The sequence below is a fragment of the Coffea eugenioides genome, chromosome 10 (genome assembly GCF_003713205.1).
Source record: "Coffea eugenioides isolate CCC68of chromosome 10, Ceug_1.0, whole genome shotgun sequence".
In the NCBI taxonomy this organism is placed as follows: Eukaryota; Viridiplantae; Streptophyta; class Magnoliopsida; order Gentianales; family Rubiaceae; genus Coffea; species Coffea eugenioides.
The window spans coordinates 35,585,231-35,610,417 of NC_040044.1; the positions used below are offsets into that span (position 1 = coordinate 35,585,231).

At 34.3% G+C, this 25,187-nt stretch overlaps 2 protein-coding genes across 2 annotated transcripts; one reads left to right on the top strand and one right to left on the bottom strand.

The window, feature by feature from the left end:
* Positions 1 to 314: 314 nt before the first annotated feature.
* LOC113748729 ((-)-alpha-terpineol synthase-like) lies at positions 315 to 5,828 on the top strand. The gene is made up of 7 exons (XM_027292275.1): positions 315 to 470; positions 569 to 827; positions 3,776 to 4,154; positions 4,283 to 4,501; positions 4,612 to 4,750; positions 4,835 to 5,089; positions 5,529 to 5,828. Exons 1-7 carry the CDS (start codon positions 354 to 356, stop codon positions 5,826 to 5,828), a joined length of 1,668 nt encoding a protein of 555 aa, XP_027148076.1. The 5' UTR covers positions 315 to 353.
* Positions 5,829 to 11,283: 5,455 nt separating this feature from the next.
* Positions 11,284 to 16,705, bottom strand: LOC113750759 (metal transporter Nramp5-like). Its single transcript, XM_027294701.1, has 13 exons — positions 16,604 to 16,705; positions 16,437 to 16,515; positions 16,290 to 16,330; positions 15,836 to 15,914; positions 15,635 to 15,739; positions 15,393 to 15,502; positions 14,496 to 14,677; positions 14,312 to 14,381; positions 13,028 to 13,201; positions 12,359 to 12,463; positions 12,124 to 12,255; positions 11,918 to 12,013; positions 11,284 to 11,613 (listed from the first exon to the last, which is right to left on the bottom strand). The coding sequence occupies exons 1-13, from the start codon at positions 16,703 to 16,705 to the stop codon at positions 11,284 to 11,286; spliced, it is 1,605 nt and encodes a 534-aa protein (XP_027150502.1).
* Between the last annotated feature and the right edge of the window lie 8,482 nt (positions 16,706 to 25,187).

Consider the following 25,187-nt stretch of genomic DNA (forward strand, 5'->3'; position numbering starts at 1 on the left):
TAATGAAATGAAGTGTTAATATTGAAGAATTATTTGGTTTTCTAAAAAAGGACAAAATAAAAAATAAAAAGATGACCCTATCTTGAACCAATCGGAAGATGATGTGACTAGAAGTTCTCAATTAATGTGTCAAATCTTCTGACTTGTGTGAAGCTGATGAAACATGTGCATGTGAATGCCTGATAATTGAGGAGCCTCCAGCATTGAACAAGTCAACAACTAGTTAGAATGATGAATGATAATCTTATAAATTTGTCCCTTTTTCACCACCTTTCCCAGAGGTGGAAGAACCCAAAACAAAAATCAGTGCTTCTACAGCTGAAGCCTCTAGTAGCCAAATTTCATCTGCTAAAATGACTGCTCATGGCACTATCAAGCTTGGTGATCAGTCACCTCTAAAACAATCAGAAAAGGACCACCCTGTCAGTTGGGATTTCAAGCTTGTGCAGTCACTAAGAAATGAATATGCAGTAACTAACCTAATAACTTTCATCTTTTTGTCTTCCCTTTATCATTTTTGGATTAACAAAAATGCCTTGTACTTCATTATTCTCTTGGACTAATGCAGGATGAAAGGTACATAAGTCGGTCTGCAATGCTGAAGGAGAACGTGAAGATGATGCTGGATCAAGAAATGAAGGTGGTAAATCAGTTGGAGTTAATTGATAACTTGCAAAGGCTTGGCTTATCTTACCATTTTGAGGACAAAATCCGCTCAATTTTAAGTGGAATTTACAACACGATTAAAATGCGGAACCCAGAGGGATTATATGCAACAGCTCTTGAGTTCAGACTCCTTAGACAACATGGTTTTTATGTCCCTCAAGGTTTGTTTTCCTACCATGCAACTTTTGTTCTTTGAACGAAGTTACGAGTATTTCATAGGCAAAACTCTGTTCATATTATAGACGCGCTTGTCAAGTGGATCTTTTGGACCGGGTTTGGTTAGACCGAGCTTTGATCGAAAAAAAAAAAAAAAACTATTATTAGGGCCCAATCTTGGCTCGTTTCGACTAAAAAAATATAGTAGTGCAACCTCAATTTTTGAAATATATATGTATATTTTTAATTATGATATTATAAACATTGTCAGTAGCGTATATATGTGATTTATTCTATAATATATATGTGTTTGTGTTTATATACATGCAAAAGTTAAATTTCAAATCCACAAACTCCAATTTTTGAAATATATGTATATTTTTAATTGTGATATTATATACACTGTCAGTAGTGTATATATGTGATTTATTCTATAATATATATGTGTTTGTGTCTATAAATATACAAAAGTTAAATTTCAAATCCAAGTTTTGTATAATTGTTATTCATCCAAAATTGATAATATATACATTATTCGTGTATAGAAGATTAATCTTATATTATATGTATATATGTATATATGTATATACACGCCTATGTCACAAATTTGTTGAATATCTTTGATATTAATCCATTCACTCCTGATTTTGGATTCGTTAAATTATTAATGTTACCTTTCAAAATTAAGGGCCCGTTTAGGTTTGTGGTGGCATATCAAAAAGCTTTAAGCACTTCAATTAATAGATCTTTTGGTCAAAGTATTTATTAAGTGCTTAATCATATTGTTTGTGTGCATACTTGAATAAGTACTTTTTCTATTTGATAATGTGTAATTTTGGATTTCGAAAACATATTTATTTTTTCATTTAGTTCAAACTTTATGTTAAATTTATTTTTTTTAAAATTTTTTTGAAGCACGAAAGCTGATCTAAACGCAGCAATTTTGGCTTTGTGTTAAAAGTGCTTTAATGTCCAAAAGTTTTATTGTAAATTCAAAGAATGATACTCACTAGACACATTAAAATTGCTTTTATCCTCCAAAAGCACTTTTATTTTCAATTTGTTTAGTGTAAAACTGTAAGTGGGAGGTCTCAAACCCTGTCCCAGTATTATTCAACTCATCTCTCCCTCCTCCAAAAGCCTTTTTTAGCAAAAGTACCACAATTCTAAAACGGCCCTAAACATTCAGGCATATAGCCTTATATCTTCTATAACTTTGTATTGCTCAAAGTTGGCCCATTTTTATTTCACTCCGACCCTTTTGGCCCATACTCAATTCGGCCCATCAATGAGTGTAAAGACTTGTGGTGATGTGAACTTTTTATGTGTATTTTTTGTAATCTCATTTTAAGCCCTCATAATTTGTCATTAACATAATCCACCTCCAAAATCAACCACTTCATCCAACTTTAGAATACCCCACAGCTACACAAAAAAAAAAAAAAGAAGATATTTTAAGTTGGTAGTTTCCCTTTAGTAAGCAATTACCATCCAACTTGATTTCCTAAATTTAAATACTATTATGAATATCCTCAAGTACTAGTTTGCATAAAATGCCAAGCCTTTAATTTCTTGGATCGTGACATTACACTCAAGATTACTAGCGAGCCGATCCGGCTCTATTGATAGATTACTAGTTGGTTCAATCAACACGAACTAAACCAATTTTCCAAAATTACCTGTTGGGTTGGATATCAAAATCCAATTTCCCTTTTGGAACACATTTGGCAGCAAAATTTGGCAAAAATCTGAATGAAGCAGTGAAATACAAACTTCGTCAAATTAAGTTTTGAAAGGGCAATGTTCATTCTTGAAATATTTCATGTATTCCCTCCTAGCCAACTCTAGTTTGATCTAGTTTGATAGAAGGGAGAGCAACTCTAGTTTGATCTAGAACTTAAAAATTATGTTTTTTAACTTTGGATATTTCTGAAACTCATTTAAATCCTTAGTGTCATTAACTTGCACTTCTTCCAGTTGAAACACTTAAGAAAATTATAATTAGTCCTCCTGTCTGCTCACTTGCTTAATAATAGTGATTGCAATTGTTGGTTTGCAAGTGTGGTGATTTATTATAAATCATCGATTTTACTCTTAAACTCTTAGAAAGAGGACAGGGTGAAAGCAGTTGTAATTGTCGGAAGGTGCATGATTCCCTGTATGTACCTTGCGAGTTTTCCTCACTAGATTAAAAAAAAAAAACATTTCTAATCTATGTATAGGAATTTTTTTGAGTAAATTTTATATACACTGACGGTGTATACACTATCATAGTTTAATTTATAACATATGTGCAAAAGTTAAATTTCAAATTTAAATTTTACATAGTTGTCATTTATCCAATACTGACAGTGTATACACTATCAGTGTAGGAAAGATTCATCGATTTTTTTTTGTTGTAAGTTTTTGAGCTAAATTGGAACCATGGTTTTAAAATTGAATCCTAGTTTGCTTTTTTGTGAAAGTCATAGGAAAAATAGTAGGCGTGATAGTAGAATAGTAAAATCCTACTAAAAAAGTTCAAAAAAAAAAATCAACATTTTATGTATTTATAAACTTATTTTTCATGAAACCATATGCAAATAAATGTAGAAAATACAACGTTATAAGAAAAATGTAAAGTTCTTCAACCAAAATGTATAGTTTCTAGCATTATATGCAAATAGATGAAAGTTCAAGTGACTGTGCAGTTTATTATATTTTTTGGCCAAAATTTTTGAGACATAATCGTTTGAATACAAATTTATTAAAACATCTCTTAGTAAATGTAATATGTACTTAAATCAATAAAATTCTGGTAATTTAACTATAGTTTTGAAAACTCCAAGATCGTATTAGGGTGCAGATTGAATTTATAGGTTTAGATTGTAGAATTCTAAGATCATAATAGCAAGACCAGAGGTTGACTAAAACCATTATTTTTCCTTGTGCATTGTGTGTCCAATGGTTGCAGAGATCTTTGAGTCTTTCAAGGATGAAAACGGAGATTTCAAACATAGTCTTTGTGAGGATTTGAAGGGATTGTTGTACTTGCACGAAGCTTCATACCTCGAAAAAGAAAATGAAAGCAATTTGGAAATGGCTAGAGAATTCACAGCAAAGCATCTTAAGAAGATCTTAAAGGAGAAGAGAATTGATCAAGAACTCGAAGCATTAGTTCAACATGCTTTGGAGCTTCCACTCCATTGGAGAATGATGCGTTTGGAGGCAAGGTGGTTCATAGACATATATGAGGCAAGATCAGACAGAAATCCTATTTTGCTTGAGCTTGCAAAATTAGATTTTAACATTGTCCAAGCAATACATCAGAATGATCTCGAATGTACACTAAGGCAAGAGCTTCATCCTAAGCATAACTTAGTCAATACTTTTACTGCATAAATGGGATTCTTAAATTATTTTAGATTATGAAGAATTTTTTTTAATCTCTAAAAAACATTTTTCATGTTTTCCTGTCCAGATGGTGGAGCAGTACAGGCCTAGCAGAAAAACTATCATTTGCTAGGGACATAATGGTGGAAAATTTCTTTTGGACCGTAGGAACTATTTCTGACCCTCAACATGGAAATGCAAGAAGACTATTGACAAAGGTCGCTGCTTTGGTAACTGCTATAGATGATGTATACGATCAATATGGTACTGAGGATGAACTGGAACTCTTCACTAGTGTTGTTGAAAGGTTAGAATGGACACCTTATGATAGTTGTGCAATTAATTTCACGATGAGTTTTTTTTTTTTTTTTTTTGGTCCAAACGTGAATTTTACTTCTTTTTCTCTCAATTTTTCAGATGGGATGTCAACTCAATCGATCAACTTCCAGACTACATGAAAATATGTTTTCTTGCACTCTTCAACTTTGTTAATGAAATGGCTTATGATGCTCTAAAAGAAGAAGGAGTCAACATTATCCCCTACCTAAGAAAAGCAGTTAGATTTCTTTAACTTGATTTTTCTTTTGGTGAATGAATGCTTTGTCCTAATAATTGGCTAACGCATTATTTGATATCTTAGTGGGCAGATTTGTGCAAAGCATACTTGCAAGAGGCAAAATGGTTTTTCAGTGGACATATACCAACGCTACAGCAATACCTTAATAATGCCTGGACTTCAATTTCAGCTCCTCTGGTGGTAGTGCATGCTTATTTTTGTGTTGATTATCCGATTAACAAGGACCACGTGGAATACTTAGAGAAATGTCACAAGATTATTCGTTGTTCATCGATGATTATACGGCTAGCAAATGATTTAGGAACTTCTCCAGAATCGGTATGTACACGAGCTGGAAATAAATCCTCTATACTTTATTTAGTATAATTCAAATTCTATGAGAATAATTGATATGTTGCATAAGTATTATACACGTATAAAATTTTTGGGAGAAGATTTCTAGAGTACTTTTCACTACCAAACTTAGGGTTCAAATCCTAAATTTGACAGTTGGAGATGTGAATTGAAGGGTGGGAGATGGTAAAAAAATTGTATAAATTTCTTTTACCACATGCTCAAATGAAGAATTAAAAATTTTGTGCCTGGTAATCTAGGAAAAAGCTAGTATCTTTTTTTTCCCCTCCTTATAAAGTAGTTAAAGACAAGGATGAGTTTATAGTCGAAAGCTTCAAGCTAGAGAAACTAAATATAACTGCTACTGGTGCTAAAAAAATACAGGTTCCATATTTGATTAGGATAAGTGAAAATTGTATTTCAGGAGGTGCTGAAAAGTGCTGATGTACCAAAATCGATACAATGCTATGTGAAGGAGACAGGTGCATGTGAAGAAAAGGCACGTGAATACCTGAGGTTTCTGATTATTGAGGCATGGAAGCAAATGAACGAAGCTCAAACTGTAGATTCTCCATTTTCTTCGACATTTAAAGGATTTGCAGTGAATGTTGCCAGGATGGGACAATGCATGTACCAGCATGGAGATGGCCATGCCCATCAAAATTCTGAGCCTAGGGATCGTATTTTGTCACTGCTCTTTGAGCCCATATCTTCTTTTGCTTAGACCTAATATTCGGTTTATAATCTAATAATCGGAATTGGGTGGCAGTATCTGCAACATCTTGCACCATCCGATTAATTCTCTTCTCCTTTAAGATCTTCTTAAGATGTTATAGAGTTAATTCTGCTTTGCACCCTTTAATTATATTCGAAATTTCACTTTGGTCGCTAAATTATAAAGTGTGACACTTTAGTTCCTAATGTATAAAATTTGTCTTATTTAATTCTTAGAGTATATAATCTATCTCACTTTAATCTACAAAGTATAAAATATGTCCTAATTTAGATCCAAATGTATAAAATTTGTCCCACTTTCATGCGATTTTAGCTAAGTGGAATAAATTTTATATTTGACGGGCTAACGTATTTGATTAGAAATCTAGAGAACAAACTCAGAATGCAGGTATAATTGAAAGGTAAAAAATCAAATTAACTCGTTAAACTGGCCATCTCCATGCAAACTTCTCCTCCCCATTCTCAAAGTCTCCTATTTCGAGCCAATCTCCACCAATTCAACAACCCTGATCAATCCTCATCCAAATCTCATCTTCTAAGAAAAGCCAGATAGTTTGCAAATTAACGACAATAATTACAAATTCTTGTACAATCCATTCTGCTATTAAGTCTATTTCATTAGTGAGTACAAAAAACAAAAAAATTTCGAGGTGATTTTTCAATTTATTGACTTTGTCTCGCAGAATACATGGCTACACTTTTTGATGGGATTTTAATATACGTACAAGTTAAAAAAAATCGAATTACACCCGTTCACTGCAAGTATACAAGTCAACTAGTAGTTTAGGGTATATATTGGGTCGATCCCACAGGGAAGAGTGAACAATTACCGGTATTACTAAAACTTCTCTATTATTTAGACTATCAATGAATTATAACAAATTTAACCTACTGAAATTATACAAAATAACAAATAAAAGCTCCTTAGGTTGTGGTATCCCTAACTACTTATGCAAGTGCTATATTTGGATAATTGAATATTATATCTAGACTAGTTATGGTGTAATTTCCTTATGCATTTGAATCCTACTTTCGTAGTGAATCAATTATACTTATAACTAATCCATACCTATTCTCATGGTTATAAAATTAGCTACAAGTTCATTTCTTCAGTGAAATTACATGAAATGAATCACTAAAAACCATATAGGTGCACCTCTACTTTCGTGAGTGTACTCCTTATGTTTAGCACTTCTTGAACTAGTGTTAAATCTCAATTTTCATTGCAGAAACAACACCTTAGATAATCACAATCAATGGTACCAGATTAATCATGATTTAAAGAGCCAAAGTGCTAAATAACTTGCTCAAATCATAGCAATCAAATAACCAAATAATAAACACTAATAATTATAGAAAGTTCAACCAAACCCAATGTATAAACTTTAGAGACACATATTGAACACAAAATCTAGAACTTGCATATCAACTAAACTTAGAATCCAATACAAAAGATAAAGAGTTGGAAAAGAGATAACCCTTGTCACATGAGTTTCAACTCCTCCTTCTTCATCTCCATTTTCATCATAATCTAGCTAATATACAAGAATGGAAGAGCTACACTATTCTAAACTAAACTATCCTACTACACAGAAAGTGTAAGAGCTACATCTCTGCACTCCAAGTTTCTCCCGTATGTCTCTCTATTCTCCCTTCAATCTTGCAAGTTTTGGCTATACAAAGATAAAAGAAGTCAAGAAAATGAGGCCTACACTTCCCTTTTACAGCTGGTAATGTTTCTCACATGTCTAGCATTTCATGTGACTTAGTGGAGGTGAAATTGAGTTTTTCGCGTAAAGAGCAGCCTTCTCTGACCATAATCCGGCCACAAATCTGGCCACAAATCCGGCCAAGTTCCGGCCGGATTGCTACAGTGACGTTTTGTGCAATTTCTGTTCAATTTCCAGCTCTACTCTGATTTTGTCTCAACTTCAACCGAACTTTTCTTGATGATAAAAGCTGATTTAGCTCTTGACCAAAACATGAAACTTGTAGGCCTTTGAGTTACTTTTGAATGCATCAAGAATCACCTCATTTGGATTTGTGTAGGCTGAGAAATGACCAAAATACCCTTGACTGCTCACTGCCCTGTTTCAGCTTCGACCAATAGAAATTAGCTACTGTAATTCGGCTTTTTGACCTGGAAAACCTTCAAACTGGATTCAGATGTCTTCACCAAAGTTGTAGATCTATCTCTTATGTTCAAATTGGTTTAATAATCATCTCAATCCGATCATTGTAGCTCAAGTTATAGCCGAAATACGAAAATGTGTCAAAACTGTCAAAATGCATAAAATCCAAGTAAAAAGTGATAAAAACCTCATTTAATCACTTGAAAGCATTTTTCACCAATTATAGCTAAAATGATTTATTTTCTTCCAATAATATAACCAAAGTGACTAAAACTAATATAAAATGTCATACAATTATTATATAAATTAGTCACTTATCACTTTTATTGCTTACAAGAATCGAATACGATAATGTTTAATTAAAAGTCACCGAAGAGTAGCCTGAAAATCTTTTCTTCTTCATTTTAGAATTTTAATCATTCTTTACTTTTTCATGCCAAAATCTTGTGGACATCATGGCTTCTAACACCTATAAATTCCAATGTAATTGTGCAATTTACTTGAGTTCTTATAGTGGTTAAAATTACAATAAACTTTCTTTTCTTTTTTATCTTGATAGAACAAGGAATTACATGTAAAATTAGAACTATTCTTTTTTTTTTTTTGACAAACGATACCAATTTTATATATATTAACACTTGAAATTACAAGAGTTAATTACAAAACGGGGTAACTACCCCCATATCTTTCCTAGCTAGTTCTGATAACCAAGATGGGAATGATCCCTCCCATTCAATTATCCTAACTGACTTAACTGCAAATTGAGCCAAAGCATGGCTACAAGTATTAGCAGTCCTGGGAATAAACAAAAACACACAACCGTCAAAGTTCTTCTTCAAGTCTTCAATGTCATCCAGGATCGTTTGCAGCTTACAATCCTGTCTATTGCTTGAGTTGATTAGGCTTACCACACATTTGCAATCAGATTGGACCTCTATTGTAGTCCATCCTGCATTTGTGGCCATTTCCAACGCACTCCTTATTGCCATTGCTTCCTCGATTGCTGGTACTCCTCTCTTCCGTGTCACGATGCCTTTAGCTTTCACTATCTTTCCACGCCAATTCCGCGCAATGATCCCCAGGCCTGTCCGGACCATCTTAGCTGAGAGTGCCGCATCCGTGTTTATCCTTATCACCCCTTCTTTAGGTGGTTCCCATTTCTGTTGTGATTGCCCATTCTCCTCTGCTGGTGTAGCTGGTCTTCCATTGGTTTCATTGCAAGCTTCATACTCAAGCCATTCACTGTGAGCTTTGTCGACAATCAGTTTTGCATTCCCCCTCTCAGCTTGGAAAGTCATTTTGTTTCTAGCCTTCCACACTTGCCATAAAATGCTAACCGTAAGCTGGATTCTGTCCAGGTCATGCGCCTCCTTTGCTGATTGCATCACAACAACCCACAAGTTCCAAAAGTTGCCTTGTAGTTCAGCTATCCCGTCCCATTTCACTGGAGCAAGTTCCCATACCACTTTGGCAGTTGGGCAAAAGAATAACATATGTTCAATGGTTTCAGCATTGTCACCACAGCAGGAACATATGTTACTTCCCTTTCCTATCCTCTTAAAAAGTGTTTCATTTGCAGGCAAGGCATTTTGTAGGCATCTCCATAGGAAGTGTTTTAGTTTCAGCTTGATATTCAAACTCCACAGCCTTTTCCATACCGTATGTTTCCTAATTTCCCAACTCGTTTCAGGTTCATGTGCCGTTTTGCTCCTCATGTTGGCAACTGTCCCTTTTGCGACAGCATAGCCAGTCTTTACTGTGTAACTTCCAGATTGGCTATACTGCCAATAAAACCTGTCTTTCCTGCCAAAAATACTAAGAGGGATGCTGGAGATGAGAGTGATGTCTTCACTCCTAAACCACAGCTGCAGGAGATCAGATTTCCACCTCCCATCCTCAATTAATTCATGGACATATACGAGTGGGCAGCTTGTTGGTCTTCGAGTTGATACGCAACCATTGGTCGATCCAGGTATCCACTTATCCTCCCAAACCCTCACTGTTCTACCATCTCCCACCCTCTTCCATAGCCCTTGTTGCAATAACTCTCCCCCCTTGTGGATACTATTCCAACACCAAGAAGCCGTGGGCGGGGGTTGTGTTTCTATCCAGTTTCCCTCTTTCATGTACTTTGCTTTCAAAACTTTGCTTACTAGCAAATTTGGATTAGTGATGACTCTCCAAATTTGCTTCGCAAGCAAATTTGTAAAATTAGAACTATTCAATTGCTTGAAGTACTTCTCAGAAAAAAGCATTGTATCTGCTGCGATACCCTATACATAATGGTTCTCCCCCCAGCACACGAGACTTTTTGTCCAAAAACCAGAAGGCAACATTTATTGGTGGAAAAAGAAAACATGAATTAGCCCATTCGAGGTGCATCATCGAACAGATGAAGCCAATGCTAAAAATGGGTAAATAAGTTCTAGCAGGCATCAACCCCAAAAACAATTTCTTTCAGATCTATCATATGCCTTGTAATTTTAAGCTTTTTTGCTCCTTGCATCCTTTTTGGTGAGAACCAAGCTTGGAAAGTTACAACACATCGCCCCCAAAATTTGGGGAAGACCTATAATTCAGATGAGAACGACTCCAAATTGAAGGAAAGAGAAAATGTAACACTAATGTTTAGTCTCATAATTTTCTCTATTTAAAGGCAAATAAAGTGTTCATTGATCAAGAAAAGAGTGATAGGTTGTATAAAGGTATAAACCAAATATTTGTGTGTTTGGATTACAGATTATTTGGAATAATATTTTGAAAAAATACTGTAGCACTTTTTTTTTTGGATTAATGTGTATTTAAGATAAAAAAGTGACTGAAAAGATAAAAAAAGTTGTTGGAAAACGTGTTTCTGATGTAATCAAAAAAATCTTTACAAATAAACTTCTATCCAAGCACATGTTTTAAACTCAAACCATGTCAAGACACTTATGCCAAATATCCCACTCCATTAACAAATTATAAACATGATTAGGTGGGAATTTGGACTTTTTTTCTTTTTAATTTATTTATTATCAATCCGTTCTAGTAACCAATTTACCTTCTTTAGATATGACTTCAAGCTAAATTACCTAGAAAATTGGTACGTAAACCATCATTAAAGAAAAGAAAGATGAGTATTTCCACTTACTCCAACATAAGGGGAGAAAAAAGATTTCTATTGAACTTTTCGGGGAAAAAGTTTACGCACAGGAACGTACAATTATTAGGCCACAAATTACACGGGAGAGACAATTTTGGAGAATAAAACATCTCTAGTTTCTTCTCCCTTTGAAACCCTTTTTAGATACAATATAAAAGTAAACAATTTTATTCAGGAAGAGTAATGTCTGCTAAATCTTCTCTATGTGGAATACAATCTCCATGATGTGGATTAGGGTTCCCATTTTCCATATCAACTTGAGCATTTGGATCAAATGTTATTGGCTCTTTGAATGTGACAGCATGATCTTTTCTAAACATAAGATAGATCACAGCAAGGATGTAGGCTGCCATCAAAGGAAATACTAGGATTCCAATAAATACATTTCCAACTCTTGGTAAGCTGTTGTTAGTTAACCATCCAACGAAACCTGTGCTTAGGTAGTAGATGTTGATGCCGATGATTCCTAGTCCCAGTATCCATGAAACAATAATGATCTGGATGAAGATTGAAGAGTATTCAAGACTTTTATAAACATGTAATAAAAGGTTTGCCTATGATTTTGCCACAACTCAAATGTCAAAGGCAGAGAAATTTTAATGAAAAATGAGTTTACCCCTTCAATTCAAAACTTAAATCTTGACTTGAGAAGGGTAAATTTGGCAATTTTTTCAATAATGATTGTGCCACTAAAATTTGAACATTAACATCTAAAAGGTCTCAATTGGCCAAATAATTATTGGGTATCTCATATCTTATTTATTATAACTCTGAATGAGTAAAGAAGTAGAAAATACTCACATATATAGAGTTCTTGTGTGGCCCCATTTTGGAGGTACTGCTACTAAATTTAAGGAGAGGCATGAGAGAAAAGGGTAGTTCAAATGAAAGTATCATCTGCAAAGTTCACATTAGAATATTCAAAATTTAGTCAAAATCACAAAGGAAAAGGTTAAGTTTAAGTTTGACATTAATTAAGAAATAAATGTCTAAGGTAGAGTACAAACTGAAGCAATTATAATAAGTCGGCCTGCTCCAGAAGATCCACCAATGATTGATACAATCAGACTTGGAGTAATTGCAATGCTCCTAGTCATGATGTTCCTAAGCCATATCTTCATCTTCAGGTCTAAGAAACCCTAATTTAATTTTTTTTTTTCAAAAAACAAACAAAAAAATATTCTTGTTAAAATTATATAGATTTGAATCTTAATTAAGGGATTCTATAGAGACCAATATTACCTGCATAACAAACTGCCCAGCATATGTGCCAGTTATTGCAGAGCTCTGTCCTGATGCTAGCAAAGCAACTGCATACAATATAGAGCTCGATTTTCCTAGAACATTCTGTTGATAATAATCGATGTCAATACCAACTTAAGTAAAGTACCCAGATTTTTATAATTAAATCGAAATTGGAATAAAGTGGACAGTATGAATAATCTATTGTCTTCATGATTTCAACTCTATCCCGAAATGAATTAAATTTTAGCTTTTAAAAATCATATTTGTCTGCACCAATTTAGTCCTTTGGTAGGTATTTTGCAAAATGTTTCTATACAACCCCAAAAGCCAAATGTGCTAGAAGAAGGAGAATTGTAAATTTTTGGGATTTAGACACCAAAAGCTATATGAACATTTTCTGAGAATTATCAGAATCGAAGAGTTTCACTAAATTTTTTATGATTATGCAAACTTTAACTCTTTTCCAGTTTAAGATAAATACTTTCATAGTAAAAATATGGAGAGTGGCTTTGTGATCTAGAATAATAAATTCTTCTAAAAAGGTTAATTTTTTTTTATTTGATGATAAAAAGCAGCATAATCTTTGAGAAAAATTCGGCGTACCCTTTGATTCGGATAAAATTTATAGTTCGTTGTAATACAATTTAATTAAAATTGAAATTTAACCTTGAGAAGGAAAGAGGCAGAATTGAGTGTAATATTATTGCAACTATCACTTGTTTCCTGGGAAAGGTTGGTCGCGGAGCAAACGGCTCCAGTTACGGAGATGATAGCCACATTGATGAAAAATGCCACAAGTAATGCAAGTCCACTTTCAATCAAGAAAAATCGACATGCATCCTGCAAAGTCGGTCGATAATCAAGAAAATTAACAAATGAATTAATGTTAAACAATATTTTAAGAATTAATAGCAATGTATGCATTCTCACTGTTAAATACATGACAATTAATTTGAAATTCAAATTTTTTTCATACGTCATGCATTTAATTTAATGATGATGGTATAAAAAGAAAGAAAATAAAAAAAGTTATGCCTTCTCTATAACAGACAAAGAAAGAAAATTTTATGATTTTTCACTTATAACACACAAAGAATGACTGCAAAAAGAAATAAGCAATGCTTTCTACATATTCTGGTCGCGTTTCTGTGATGCTTTACGTTCCTTTTCTCTCTTTTTGATTTGTTGGTCAGACTATAAATCCACATGCCTACATTTCTTTGGCCTGTATACTTTAAATGCTATACACATACTACTAGTATGTTAGCTTCCAATAGGACCATATGTTGAATTTTTTTTCCCCCCCAAAAACTCTCTTCATTTTGCATTTCATAAAAAAAATAATAAAGAATAAGTAACATAAATCCTGCAATTGTGGGACACAAATTTGAAATTTACATATATTTCAACAACAATTCGATGTGCAATTGATTTTCTTCCTTTGTCTGTTTTATTATCTTCTTTCTTCCTCGTTGACATTCGTCACATAGACCAAAAAGACATACACATGATGCCCACATGACACAACAGAAAATCTAATTTGACATCAGATTTTGCTATCCTTCTCTAAAATGTCTCTCATCTGGGGAGGAGGAGGAGAAAGGAAGAAGCAAGAAGGGAGAACGAGAAGGTTAAGAAATTGACCCATAGTGAGCAAAATATGGGTGTTTGTGTGTGTCTATATATATATATATACAGTATATGTATATAGTCATTTTTCTCTATATCTAATCATTTGAAGCTAATAAACTGACGAAGTGCAATGCAAAAACTGTATCCAAGGAACTTAGACTACATATTGGACTGAACCATATGCTTTTTCAATTAAATGGTCCGTATTTTATCTGCCATATATTTATGATTTTAATGCTAATGCTTTGTGTTAATTGCCATTTTCTAGAAACAAAAAATTAAAGAAAACTATATTGTGTCTATCATATGTATACTTACATTGATTCCCCGCACAGAATTTGGTACCTTGCGAGAAAGTACAAGACCCGAATGAAGGAAGAGGTTATGCCTGCAAATTTTAAGTATTAATAATATTTAAAGAAAATAATACACACACATATATATATATATATATAAATATGTATATATGTGTGCACGCGCGAGGGTGCGTGTTCAGACTTACGGCATAACAAGTGCACCAATTAAGGCGATGGCATCACCAGTGGCACTATGACCACTAAGCTTGGGAACAAATATTCCTTTAAGCACATCTTTTGCTGGGGGCTTTACATAACTCATCTCTCCAAAAAAACATGCAGCCATGAGAAATACTAGTATTGAGACCACCAATTCAAGCTTCCTCACCTACTCACACCCACAATAGCAAATTAAATACATTAATGGAATAAAATATATTTTTTCTCTCAATAATATGAAAAAAAAAAATGCTTTTGACCTTTAAAGTTCTTTGAAAACCTTCTGTATCCCTGCCCTCCCATGCCGTATTAGGAAAATATGGATATGATTTTCAAAGTTAAAGACCATTCTTAGCCACAAAATTTTCCTAAACCTATCGCTATCTTATGACCTTATCCATATATTTTAAATATTTTAACCCCTAAATTTTAACGTCCAAAACAATACAAGTATTTATTTTTTGGAGTCAATTTCAACGTCTACATTATTCCTAAGCTAAGCGATACAAGTAACAAAAGGGAGTTGTATATACATTTGTAACTTTCAAAAGTTATAAGACATAGGATCTATGACTTTACGAGAATCCCTTTAAATACAAGGTTTTTATTTTTTGTCCAGATTTGTGCTTCCAAGGCATAGAAATAGTACACTTAAAAAACGGGTTGTTATACAGTATTATTTGAAATACTATTTGGAATAATTACTGTAACATTTTTTATGATGTGATGTATATGAAATAAAAAGGTGGTTGGGAATATAAAAAGATGGGTTGAAAAATATGTTTATGATGGAAGCGAAATATTATTTGGGATAATTTGCTATCCAAACACTACTATAAAATTCTGTTATTATATCAAAGGCCTAGCTTCATCGTTAAACTTACCCCATATCTTTGCAAACCAAGCAACAAGAGAGTGCTGGAGCCAGTGCAAAGAACTCCAGCCCAAAGTGGGATATGGAACAATATATTAAGGGCAAATGCTGTCCCAATCACTGTTATATTTCCAACAAAATATAAAAAGAAAACAATAATTAGAGAGTCATATATACTTTTTATATTTAACATTTAATATTTTAATTTTGGATCATCCAATTGCTTCAATCTCAGTATTAACATTGTATTACCTTCAGGGATGTCAGCTGCAATGACTGCAACTTCCGCCAGCACCCATAGGCAGTATATCACATACTTGGGGTACTCAGCCCTGCAGACCTCTGCTAGATGTTTCCCTAGATGATGAAACACAAATATGTTAGGCTTAAATCCTATGAGCTAATTAATAATAACTAAGATGGCATTAATTGTTGATGTACAGATTGTCTTACCAGTGGTTACACCAAGATTTGCAGCCAATGATTGAATTATAAGAGCAAAAACTAATCCGATTAGAATCACCCAAAGTAGCTGTTTGAGTACAATAAGATGTTAGTGCCATTTTCAACATAGCATTTCATCAATTTGCTCTAGTATTGTTAGCCTTATTTTCGTTAGAGGGTGTCATAATCAATTTATTTCATTTTCAACAAATGGATCAAATTTATGACTATCCAAATCCTAGAATATATTGTACGAATATAAAGGCTTAGAAAAATCTTTATTGAAGGGTTTATCTAATGAGTTTCGCTAAGAGATGTCTCAACTCCCAAGCGTTAAATTTTTGAAAAATTAAAGTTACCTAAGAAAAATTCGAGAGGGACGATAGATGATAATATATTTTCACATGGTAATTTTGACATAAATCTGGTAGTACAAGTTTGTGAAAACCCTTGATTAAATTACCTCGTATCGATGGTCTGCTCCAGCTTGCATATCAGTTTCCACTGCAAAATGGCACCTTTAATTAACTCAAATCCGTATTTAATTAATCAAAATCATCCAACCTTTTTATTCCTTTTTTAGTTGAGGGTGAAAGAGATGGAGACTCACTGTTTCCGGGGTCAAGATATGCCATTGAAACAAGAAATCCCGGCCCCACGAATGAGAAGAATTTTCTCCATCCAGGTTTCTAACAATTAAATTGAAGAAATTACATAAACATTCATGTTAAATCTTTCCTAGCCAAAACTTGCTGGAATCAGCAGCAATCAATTAACCTGATCAAAATGTTTGCCGGGATCGGTGGGTGGTGGACTTTCGTCAACTGCAACTATTCTTTTGCTGCCTTCGTTCCCATGTTGTAGCTGCAAACTATCCATATTACTACAATCTTGAATAAAAGAAGGAATTGGGATGCTACTTATTTCTACTGCATCAGACCTTTTATAGTGAAGATTTAAGGGGTGGTTTGACCGCATGAGAAAAAGGGAAAATGATACAGAATTAAAGAAAAAAATTGATGGAAAAAGCCATGGCAATCAAGCATTCTTCATGCTGTTTTAATGCGTAAGTAACTGAGGAAGTTTTCATCGAAGCTAACTTCACTACTTGAACTGCCTCAATGATTAATTAGGAGCAAAAATCTCACTCTCGTTGCCATCTTTTTCTGTCTACAGTCTTCCTTTCTGATCAACAGATTCTAGGGTTGAGAGTAATTATTATGCAGTCAAATTGAATTGCTTCATAACAGATACGTAATCATTATGTATGAAATCCACATAACCAGTAATAAAATATTATACCTCTATTATAAAGATATACAAACAATTTAATTTAAATTACAATCTGTTCAAAAATCCTTATACTATTTTGAATGGTTGTTACTGACAACCGTCTGTGCCCCTGTCTATTAATCGCTACATCGGATTTGAAGCCACTTGCCTGCCTCCTAACTTTGATTCAACCGGAAATTCAATCCTGTGTGCTTTGGATCTGGCCCTGGATCTTTCCACGGCGGCCAGATGAGATTTTTAGCAGTTTTTTTCTTTATTTCGTTTCCTTTTCTGTTTAGTTGTTTTAATAGCTTGTTGTTAGTTGAGTAATTTCTCTATGTTATTGTTTCCTATTCCTTATTCCTTATTTATTTCGAGTAATTTAGAGACTACAAATAGACCTAGTTGTGATAGGGCATTATTGATCTTTTGACAATTAAATCGAATATTAACACTATTTGTGTTGGGTTTTACACTACTTTTTGAGTGCGTTCAAGGTTAAGATTATAATTGACCTTGTTATTTAAGTGTTCGATCGTGTATAGCCCTTGATTTTTTTTTCTCTTTTAGAAAGAGTTCGTGAAACCCTTCATGGATGTAACTCCCCCCTTCCGCGTCATCTTTTCTTTTCTGGAAGAAAATTTGTACATTACTGCCCTTGGATACAATGGGACGAAGAATAAGGCATGGAAAGGGCAAGTTCTGTATAGTTAAGATTTGGGGAGTTAAGATTCTTCTTTTGTTTTTTATGTACTTTTTCTCATGGCTCGATTGTCTGATGAAAAATGCTGTCCAAGCACAATGACTGTTCCAGGCACGTCTTAGGAATAGCATTTGGATTTCCCTATGGAAGTCAACAGCCTGATTCATTAGTTAGTGGTTTTATCTCTACTGGGTATAATGAGTAGAAGTCATATAGATTTATCAAAATATTAATTTTTTGACCTGAAAATCATAGAAATGAAATAATAGGAAATTACCCTAAAGCAGACTTATTTTAAACTAGTAGCAAGATCAAAAGTCTGACCAGGGAAATTGTCAAACAAATTAGGTTGTTTGAATATTTTCAAGAAAGTCGAATAAAAAATTGATGGAAACTATTAATTGCTTTTCTTTCCATTCTACTAGAAGAATAAGAATTTAGAAAAGGTAATAATGGAGTTAAAACTTCAAGAAGGATTAAATTCAAGAAGTGAAAAGGGGGAAGGGGATTGAGGTCCTGAGGCCTCAACTCAACTAAATGTGTTTCTATTACATTTCATTCAACATCATGGGCACTTGAATTGAACCTAGGTAGTATTTGACTATCACTTTTGGATAAAATAATTTCTTTCGGATCCCAAAAGTTGGGAACAATATACCATGATAACAGAATTGAAAGTCTATACTAAACAAACAAATATTAATTAGCATGTATGTGTAAAAAAAAAATCAAAGGATATTGTCAAATTAAAAATACAAATATTATGTGTATATCAAAGTATATTAGTCTTGTGATGGAATCTCAGATTATTTATCATATATTTTGTCAGAGCTGTGTCTTGTATTTATTCATCGACTCATTTATGATTACACCCGTGACTGATCGGCTCCCTTTTCTTTCCAAAGCCTCTAGGGCTCCATTGTCTCGTTTTCGTTACCCAAGGAATTCCGGCCACATTACTAAGTTCGAAGGCCAAGTTGTTTATTTGTTGGAACCTAACTAATTGTTTATTAAGTCATTTTATTTTTTTAGTTTCCTTCCTCAAAAAAATAAAAAAAATTTAGGTTCCCATCCTGACTAAATGAGTAACACTCCAATTACTCCTGGCTACTTCTAGGTGAAAAGTTCTCTTTGAGCCCATTGGACTAATGGCTTTTCTGTTATACAATTCTCTATTGCATTCCTGTTACACTCTTTGATTGGTATAAATCTTGCAATATTTTGCGTGTCTTTCCACTTGGCGAGTCTACAACAAAATTTACGCCAATTTGTGTTTTATTAGTGTAAAACTTGTAATATTTGGGGTCATTTTTTATGTACACTAAGCCTTCGAAAAGATGCACCAAATATTTTAAAATTTACACCAACCAAAGAGTGTAAGAGGAGTGTAATAGGGGATTATGTAATAGGATCCTAAATGTTGGACTTGTGTTGTGGGTCAGTCCATTTGTGGGCCAACTCACTTATGCAAGTGCTTGAGGGTTTCTCAAGCTAAAATACTTTTTGGTAGCCGTCGCTTGCTTCTTGAGATTGAGAGAAAAGGTCAGCTGCCATCTTCCTCCTTTTTTTAGAGAAACGAAGAGAGAGAGTGTGAGAGAGCTAGAGAGAGAAAATTCTTTGCAACTTTGAAGCCTCAGTTGGAAGGCGATTTGAAATCCGATTGAGACGAAATTTTACATACGCGATTCTTCGGATAGTGGTTGCATGATAAAATTGAATGCTACTAATTATTCGATTTGGAAGTCTAGAATGGAAGACTACCTGTATTGTAGAGATTTGTTTGAATCTGTTCTAGGGGATAAAGGTAGACCAAGTGATATGAGTGATGAAAAATTGGCTGTTATGCACAGAAAAACTATTGGTAATATTAGAAAATGGATTGGTCAAAGTATTTTTCAACATTTTGCTAATGACACCAGAGCTGATGTATTATGAAAAAAGGTTGAAAGTATGTATGAACGGAAGACCGATTTGAACAAGGCTAGTTGTCTGAAGCAGATTACTCGAATGAGATATAAAGATAGGGAAGATATGACTGAACACCTGAGTAATTTTCAGGAATTGATAAATCAGGCAACTATGTTAAATTTGAATTTGGAAGATGAAGTGCGGGCTTTATTATTATTCAGTTCACTACCGGATAGTTGGGAAACCATGGTGGTCTCTGTCAGCAATTTAGCTCCGAATGGTGTGTTGACCATGGCTATTGCAAAAGAGGCCGTGATGAATGAAGAGTTCAGGAGGAAGGAACAAGAAATTGTCTATGAGTTCTAAACCCTGGTGACAGAAAAGAAAGAAAGAAGAGGGAGAAGCAAAAGTAGAGGACCCATAACAGGAATGACAAATCCAGAGGCAGGTTTGAGTCGTGACAAAATATTGCATGCTATTATTGTAAGAAGAATGTGCATTATATGAAAGAATGCAGAATCCAAAAACTGGAACAAGCTGAGAAAAAAGGTAAGGCGAAGGAAAAAGGTGATGAAGAGACTACAGCAGTTGTGGCAGCTCATGATGATATGTTTGTGTTCTGTGATAACGGTCAAGTGAATATTATTCATTATGACAGTGATTGGGTTGTTGATTTGGGTGCATCCTACCATGTTACTCCTCACAAGCATTTCTTCTTAACCTACACCGAAGGAGATTTTGGATATGTTAGAATGGAAAATGAGGTCTCATGCAAAGTTGTTGGCATGGGAGACATATATTTGGATACAGATACCGGATGTCAACTGATGTTGAGAAATGTTCGACATGTCCCTGATATTCGCCTTAATCTTATCTCTACAGGAAAATTTAACGATGAGGGCTACTATAGCTCGCAATGTGGAGGCAAATGAAGACTCAGCAAAGGAAATCTCGTTGTTGCCAGAGGAAAGAAGCATGGTACCCTCTACGTGATGCAAGCTGAGTTGAGAAAGGGAGAAGTGAATGCAATTCGTGATTCCTCAATTGATCTTTGGCATAGGCGACTTGGACACATGGGTGAAAAAGGGATTCAGACATTTGTTCGCAAACAACTCCTACCTGAAATTAGAGGTAATGCACTTAAACAACACAGACTTACATTTCAAAATTTTTCTCTATCTAGAAAATTGAATCCGTTAGAATTGGTGCACACTGATGTTTGTTATATGAAAGATAAGTTTTTTGGTGGTGCTGTTTATTTTGTAACTTTTATTGATGACTTTGCTAGAAAGGTTTTGTGTTTTGTTTTGAAATCCAAAGATCAGATTTTGGATGTTTTTAAAGACTTTCATAGCAAAATTAAAAGAGAAACTAGTAAGCAGTTAAAGTGTGTACGTGCTGATAATGGTGGTGAGTATAGAGGACCATTTGAAATCTATTGCAAATCCCGTGGGATCAAATTGGAGAAAATTGTGCCAAAAACTCCTCAAGAGAATGGAGTAGCAAAGAGGATGAATAGATCCATCACTGAACGGGTCAGATATATGCTCTCTAATACTAAGTTGCCAAAATCCTTTTGGGATGAGACAATGAGGACTGCAGTTGATTTGATAAATATTTCTCCATCAGTTCCTCTAGATGGTGATATCCCAGAGAAGGTATGGACGGAAAAAGATGTGTCCTTTAAGCACTTGAGAGTTTTTGATTGTTGGGCATTTGTTCATATTTCCAAATATGTGAGGTCAAAATTTGATGTAAAATTAACACAATGCATTTTTTTGGGTTATGGACATGAATATTTTGGTTACAGATTGTATGATCATATTGAGAAGAAAGTGATCAGGAGCAGAGATGTTGTCTTCTTTGAAGATCAAACCATTGAAAACATTGATAAAGGTGATAAGTCAAAATTTTCAGATGACATTCCTGCTAGCTCAAATTCAGATCCAGATCCAATTCCAATACCTGTTGATTTTAATCAAGGGGGAGCTGAAACAGAGCAGAAAGAGGATGTTAATGATGGTGATAATCCTACTGCTGATGAACCTGAGCATGAGGCACCACCTACTCCACCACCACCACCACAGGATGAGTTTAGAAGATCTACCAGAGAGAGGCGACCTTCTAGTAGATATAATCATCATAAATATTTGTTGTTAACAGATGGAGGAGAGCTAGAATCCTGCTGTGAGGCTTTAGAGCATGAGAACAAAGAAGATTGGTTGCGAGCCATGCAAAAAGAGATGGTGTCCCTGCATGAGAATCACACTTATGAGTTAGTAAAACTGCCTAAAGGTAAGAGAGCTCTAAAGAATAAATGAATTTACAGGTTGAAGAATCAAGAGCACAGCTCACAATCAAAGTACAAAGCAAGATTGGTTGTGAAGGAATTTAGTCAAAAGAAGGGTATAGATTTTGAAGAAATCTTCTCTCCTGTGGTAAAAATGTCATCAATTCGAGTTGTTCTTGGTATTGCAGCCATCTTGAATTTGGAGATTGAACAATTTGATGTGAAGACAGCCTTCCTACATGGCGACTTGGAAAAGGAGATCTACATGGAGCAACCGGAGGGGTTCAAAGAAAGTGACAAGGAAAATCTTGTATGCCGTCTCAAGAAGAGTTTGTATGCGTTGAAACAGGTACCGAAACAGTTGTATAAGAAATTTGACTCTTTCATGACAGATCATTGGTACCACAGGACTACATCTGATCACTGTGTTTATGTGAAAAATTTTTCAGATGGTGATTTTGTTATTCTCTTGCTATATGTTGATGACATGTTGATTGTTGGCCGTGATACTATAAAAATTGACAGGTTAAAAAAGGAGTTAAGTAAATCCTTTGCAATGAAGGATTTAGAGCTGGCTAGACAGATACTGGGGATGAAAATCTCACGTGACAGGCACAATGGAAGATCTAGTTGTCTCAAGAAAAATACATTGAGAAAGTACTCAACAGGTTTAACATGAGTAAGGCTAAGGAAGTCTCAACTCCACTTGCAGGTCACTTTAAACTAAATATCAAGCAGTGTCCTACAAGTGAGAAAGATAAAGAAAACATGAAGAAGGTTTCTTATGCTTCGGCTGTTGGTAACTTGATGTATGCTATGGTTTGCACCAGACCAGATATTGCTCATGCAGTTGGAGTAGTCAGTCGGTATATCTCTAATCCTAGTAAGGAGCATTGGAATGCTGTCAAATGGATTCTTAGGTATCTCAAGGGAACTTCTAGATTGTGTCTATGTTTCGGCAATGGTAAAACTATGCTAGATGGATACACTGATGCAGATATGGCAGGTGATCTTGACAATAGGAAATCCACATCTGGGTACTTGATGATTTTTGCAGGGGAGCAGTGTCATGACAAAGTAAGTTACAGAAGTGTATCGCCCTTTCCAATACAGAGTCGAAGTACATCGCAATCACTGAATCATGCAAGGAGACTCTTTGGTTGCAGAAATTCCTTCAAGAGTTGGGTATGAAACAAGAGAAGTATAGTCTTTACTGTGACAGTCAGAGCACTATTCATTTGTGTAAGAACTCTACATTTCACTCTCGATCCAAACACATTGATGTGAGATATCATTGGATTCGAGAAGTACTGGATTCCAAACTGTTGACACTTGAGAAGGTGTATACAAATGATAATGGTGCTGACATGTTTACTAAGACATTACCTAAGGAGAAACTCTTGTTTTGCAGACAAGAAGCATGTCTAGTGGAGCCCCCCAAATGAACTGGAGGGGGAGATTGTTGGACTTGTGTTGTGGGCCAATCCATTTGTGGGCCAACCCACTTATGCAAGTACTTGAGGGTTTCTCAAGCTAAAATACTTTTTTGCAGCCGTTGCTTGCTTCTTGAGATTGAGAGAAAAGGTCAGCCGCCATCTTCCTCCTTTTTTTGAGAGAAACGAAGAGAGAGATAGAGTGAGAGCTAGAGAGAGAAAATTCTCTGCAACTTTGAAGGCTCAGTTGGAAGACGATTTGAAATCCGATTGAGACGAAATTTTACACGCGCGATTCTCTCATCATGCTCTACTCATCTACCTGTTCAGATTTCGGATTTCCTTTTCGTTTGATAATACCTTTCCAAACCTACTTATTTGACAGTTGTAATTTTTTGGGGTGATTTTGTAGCAGATTGGCTTGGTTGGTATTGGTGATATTGTTGTCACTCGAATACTTCGGGTAGACCTGTGTATTCCCATTATTGTGATAGTGGAGATTTTTGACTGAATTAGGTCCCGTGATTTTTCCCAATTTGGGTTTTCCACGTAAAAATTCTAGTGTCCTGTGCCTTTTATTTTTCTTGCATTTTATTATTACTGCTGATATTATTACTTGATGATTTGGTTTATTCCTATTTTAACTAGTATTCGGGGAAAGAGTTATGTATCTTGGGTTTACTCTGATATTGTGTGCCTGCACTTGTACCCCTTTTCCAACAACTAAGATTCATTATGAATTTACACCGTCTTTGGGTTTATATTTTTGCATGGACAAACTCCACTTTGTACCCTCGAATTTGTATTACTTTTTTACTTTGCACACTAAACTTAAATTTTGGACACCTTGCATGTTAAACTCTCAATTTTGTCCTATTTAAGTCAAGTCAATGACAACTTTTGCAAAATTAATGTAATAAAGAACCCAAAAAATTAATGATAATGTGTTGAAAGTAATCAAAAGGTGCCAAAGTATTCTAGCAAAAATAAATTTAATATATTATCATTATTTTGTACCATCTTTTATCTTGTTAATTTTGCACTATCTTTTATCTCGTTAATTTTGCGAACATAATCATTTATTAGATTTAAATAGAATAAACTTGAAAGTTTAGGTGTCAAGTGTTTAAAATTAAGAGTTTATGATGCAAAGTATCTCAAATTGAAATTTAGAGTACAGAGTGAAAAAGTGATACAAGTTTAAGGATATAAAGTGGACTTAATCCTTATATGTATATCTGTATATACATATATTTACACACACTTGCATCATGAATGAGTTGAATATCTTTGATATTAATCCATTTAAACTTGTTATTGGAACAGTTAAATTATCGATGTTAAAATTAAATATATTAATGATATTAAAAATTCCTAGGAATTGTCCAATTATAATTTACTTACTAAAATTTGATGGGTTCCTTTATTCTAGGCACAAGATAAAAGGTGAGTTTTTTTTTTTTTTTTTGTAAGTAGGAGGTCTTGAACATAAAATCTCGCACTTATAATCTTTTTTCCTTACCACCTAACTCAACCCTCCCCTCCCCTCAAGATAAAAGATGAGCTGAATTATTCTTCGTAAGTAAAAATTCAAGTTTTTTGTGCAATTTTGTAGGCAAATTAAGGAGTCGGGAATAATGTCACAATTTTATAGTGGGCTTACCCTTTTTTCTATTGAGAATATAATAGACCATAATAAACTTTTGGTTTGGCTAAAGGGGAGTCATTAAGAGGAGATTCAAATGTTAGTTTTTC

What these genes read in the sequence shown, in the direction of transcription:
- LOC113748729 (XM_027292275.1), top strand. Translation starts at nt 354, where the DNA reads ATGACTGCTCATGGCACTATCAAGCTTGGTGATCAGTCACCTCTAAAA. An exon ending in CACTAAGAAATGAATATGCA is followed by an intron (nt 471 to 568) that starts GTAACTAACCTA and finishes GGACTAATGCAG; the next exon opens with GATGAAAGGTACATAAGTCG. An exon ending in TAGGAACTTCTCCAGAATCG is followed by an intron (nt 5,090 to 5,528) that starts GTATGTACACGA and finishes ATTGTATTTCAG; the next exon opens with GAGGTGCTGAAAAGTGCTGA.
- LOC113750759 (XM_027294701.1), bottom strand. Translation starts at nt 16,705, where the DNA reads ATGGATAGTTTGCAGCTACAACATGGGAACGAAGGCAGCAAAAGAATA. An exon ending in AAATCTTGGTGTAACCACTG is followed by an intron (nt 15,740 to 15,835) that starts GTAAGACAATCT and finishes TTCATCATCTAG; the next exon opens with GGAAACATCTAGCAGAGGTC. An exon ending in CACACAAGAACTCTATATAT is followed by an intron (nt 11,614 to 11,917) that starts GTGAGTATTTTC and finishes ATCTTCATCCAG; the next exon opens with ATCATTATTGTTTCATGGAT.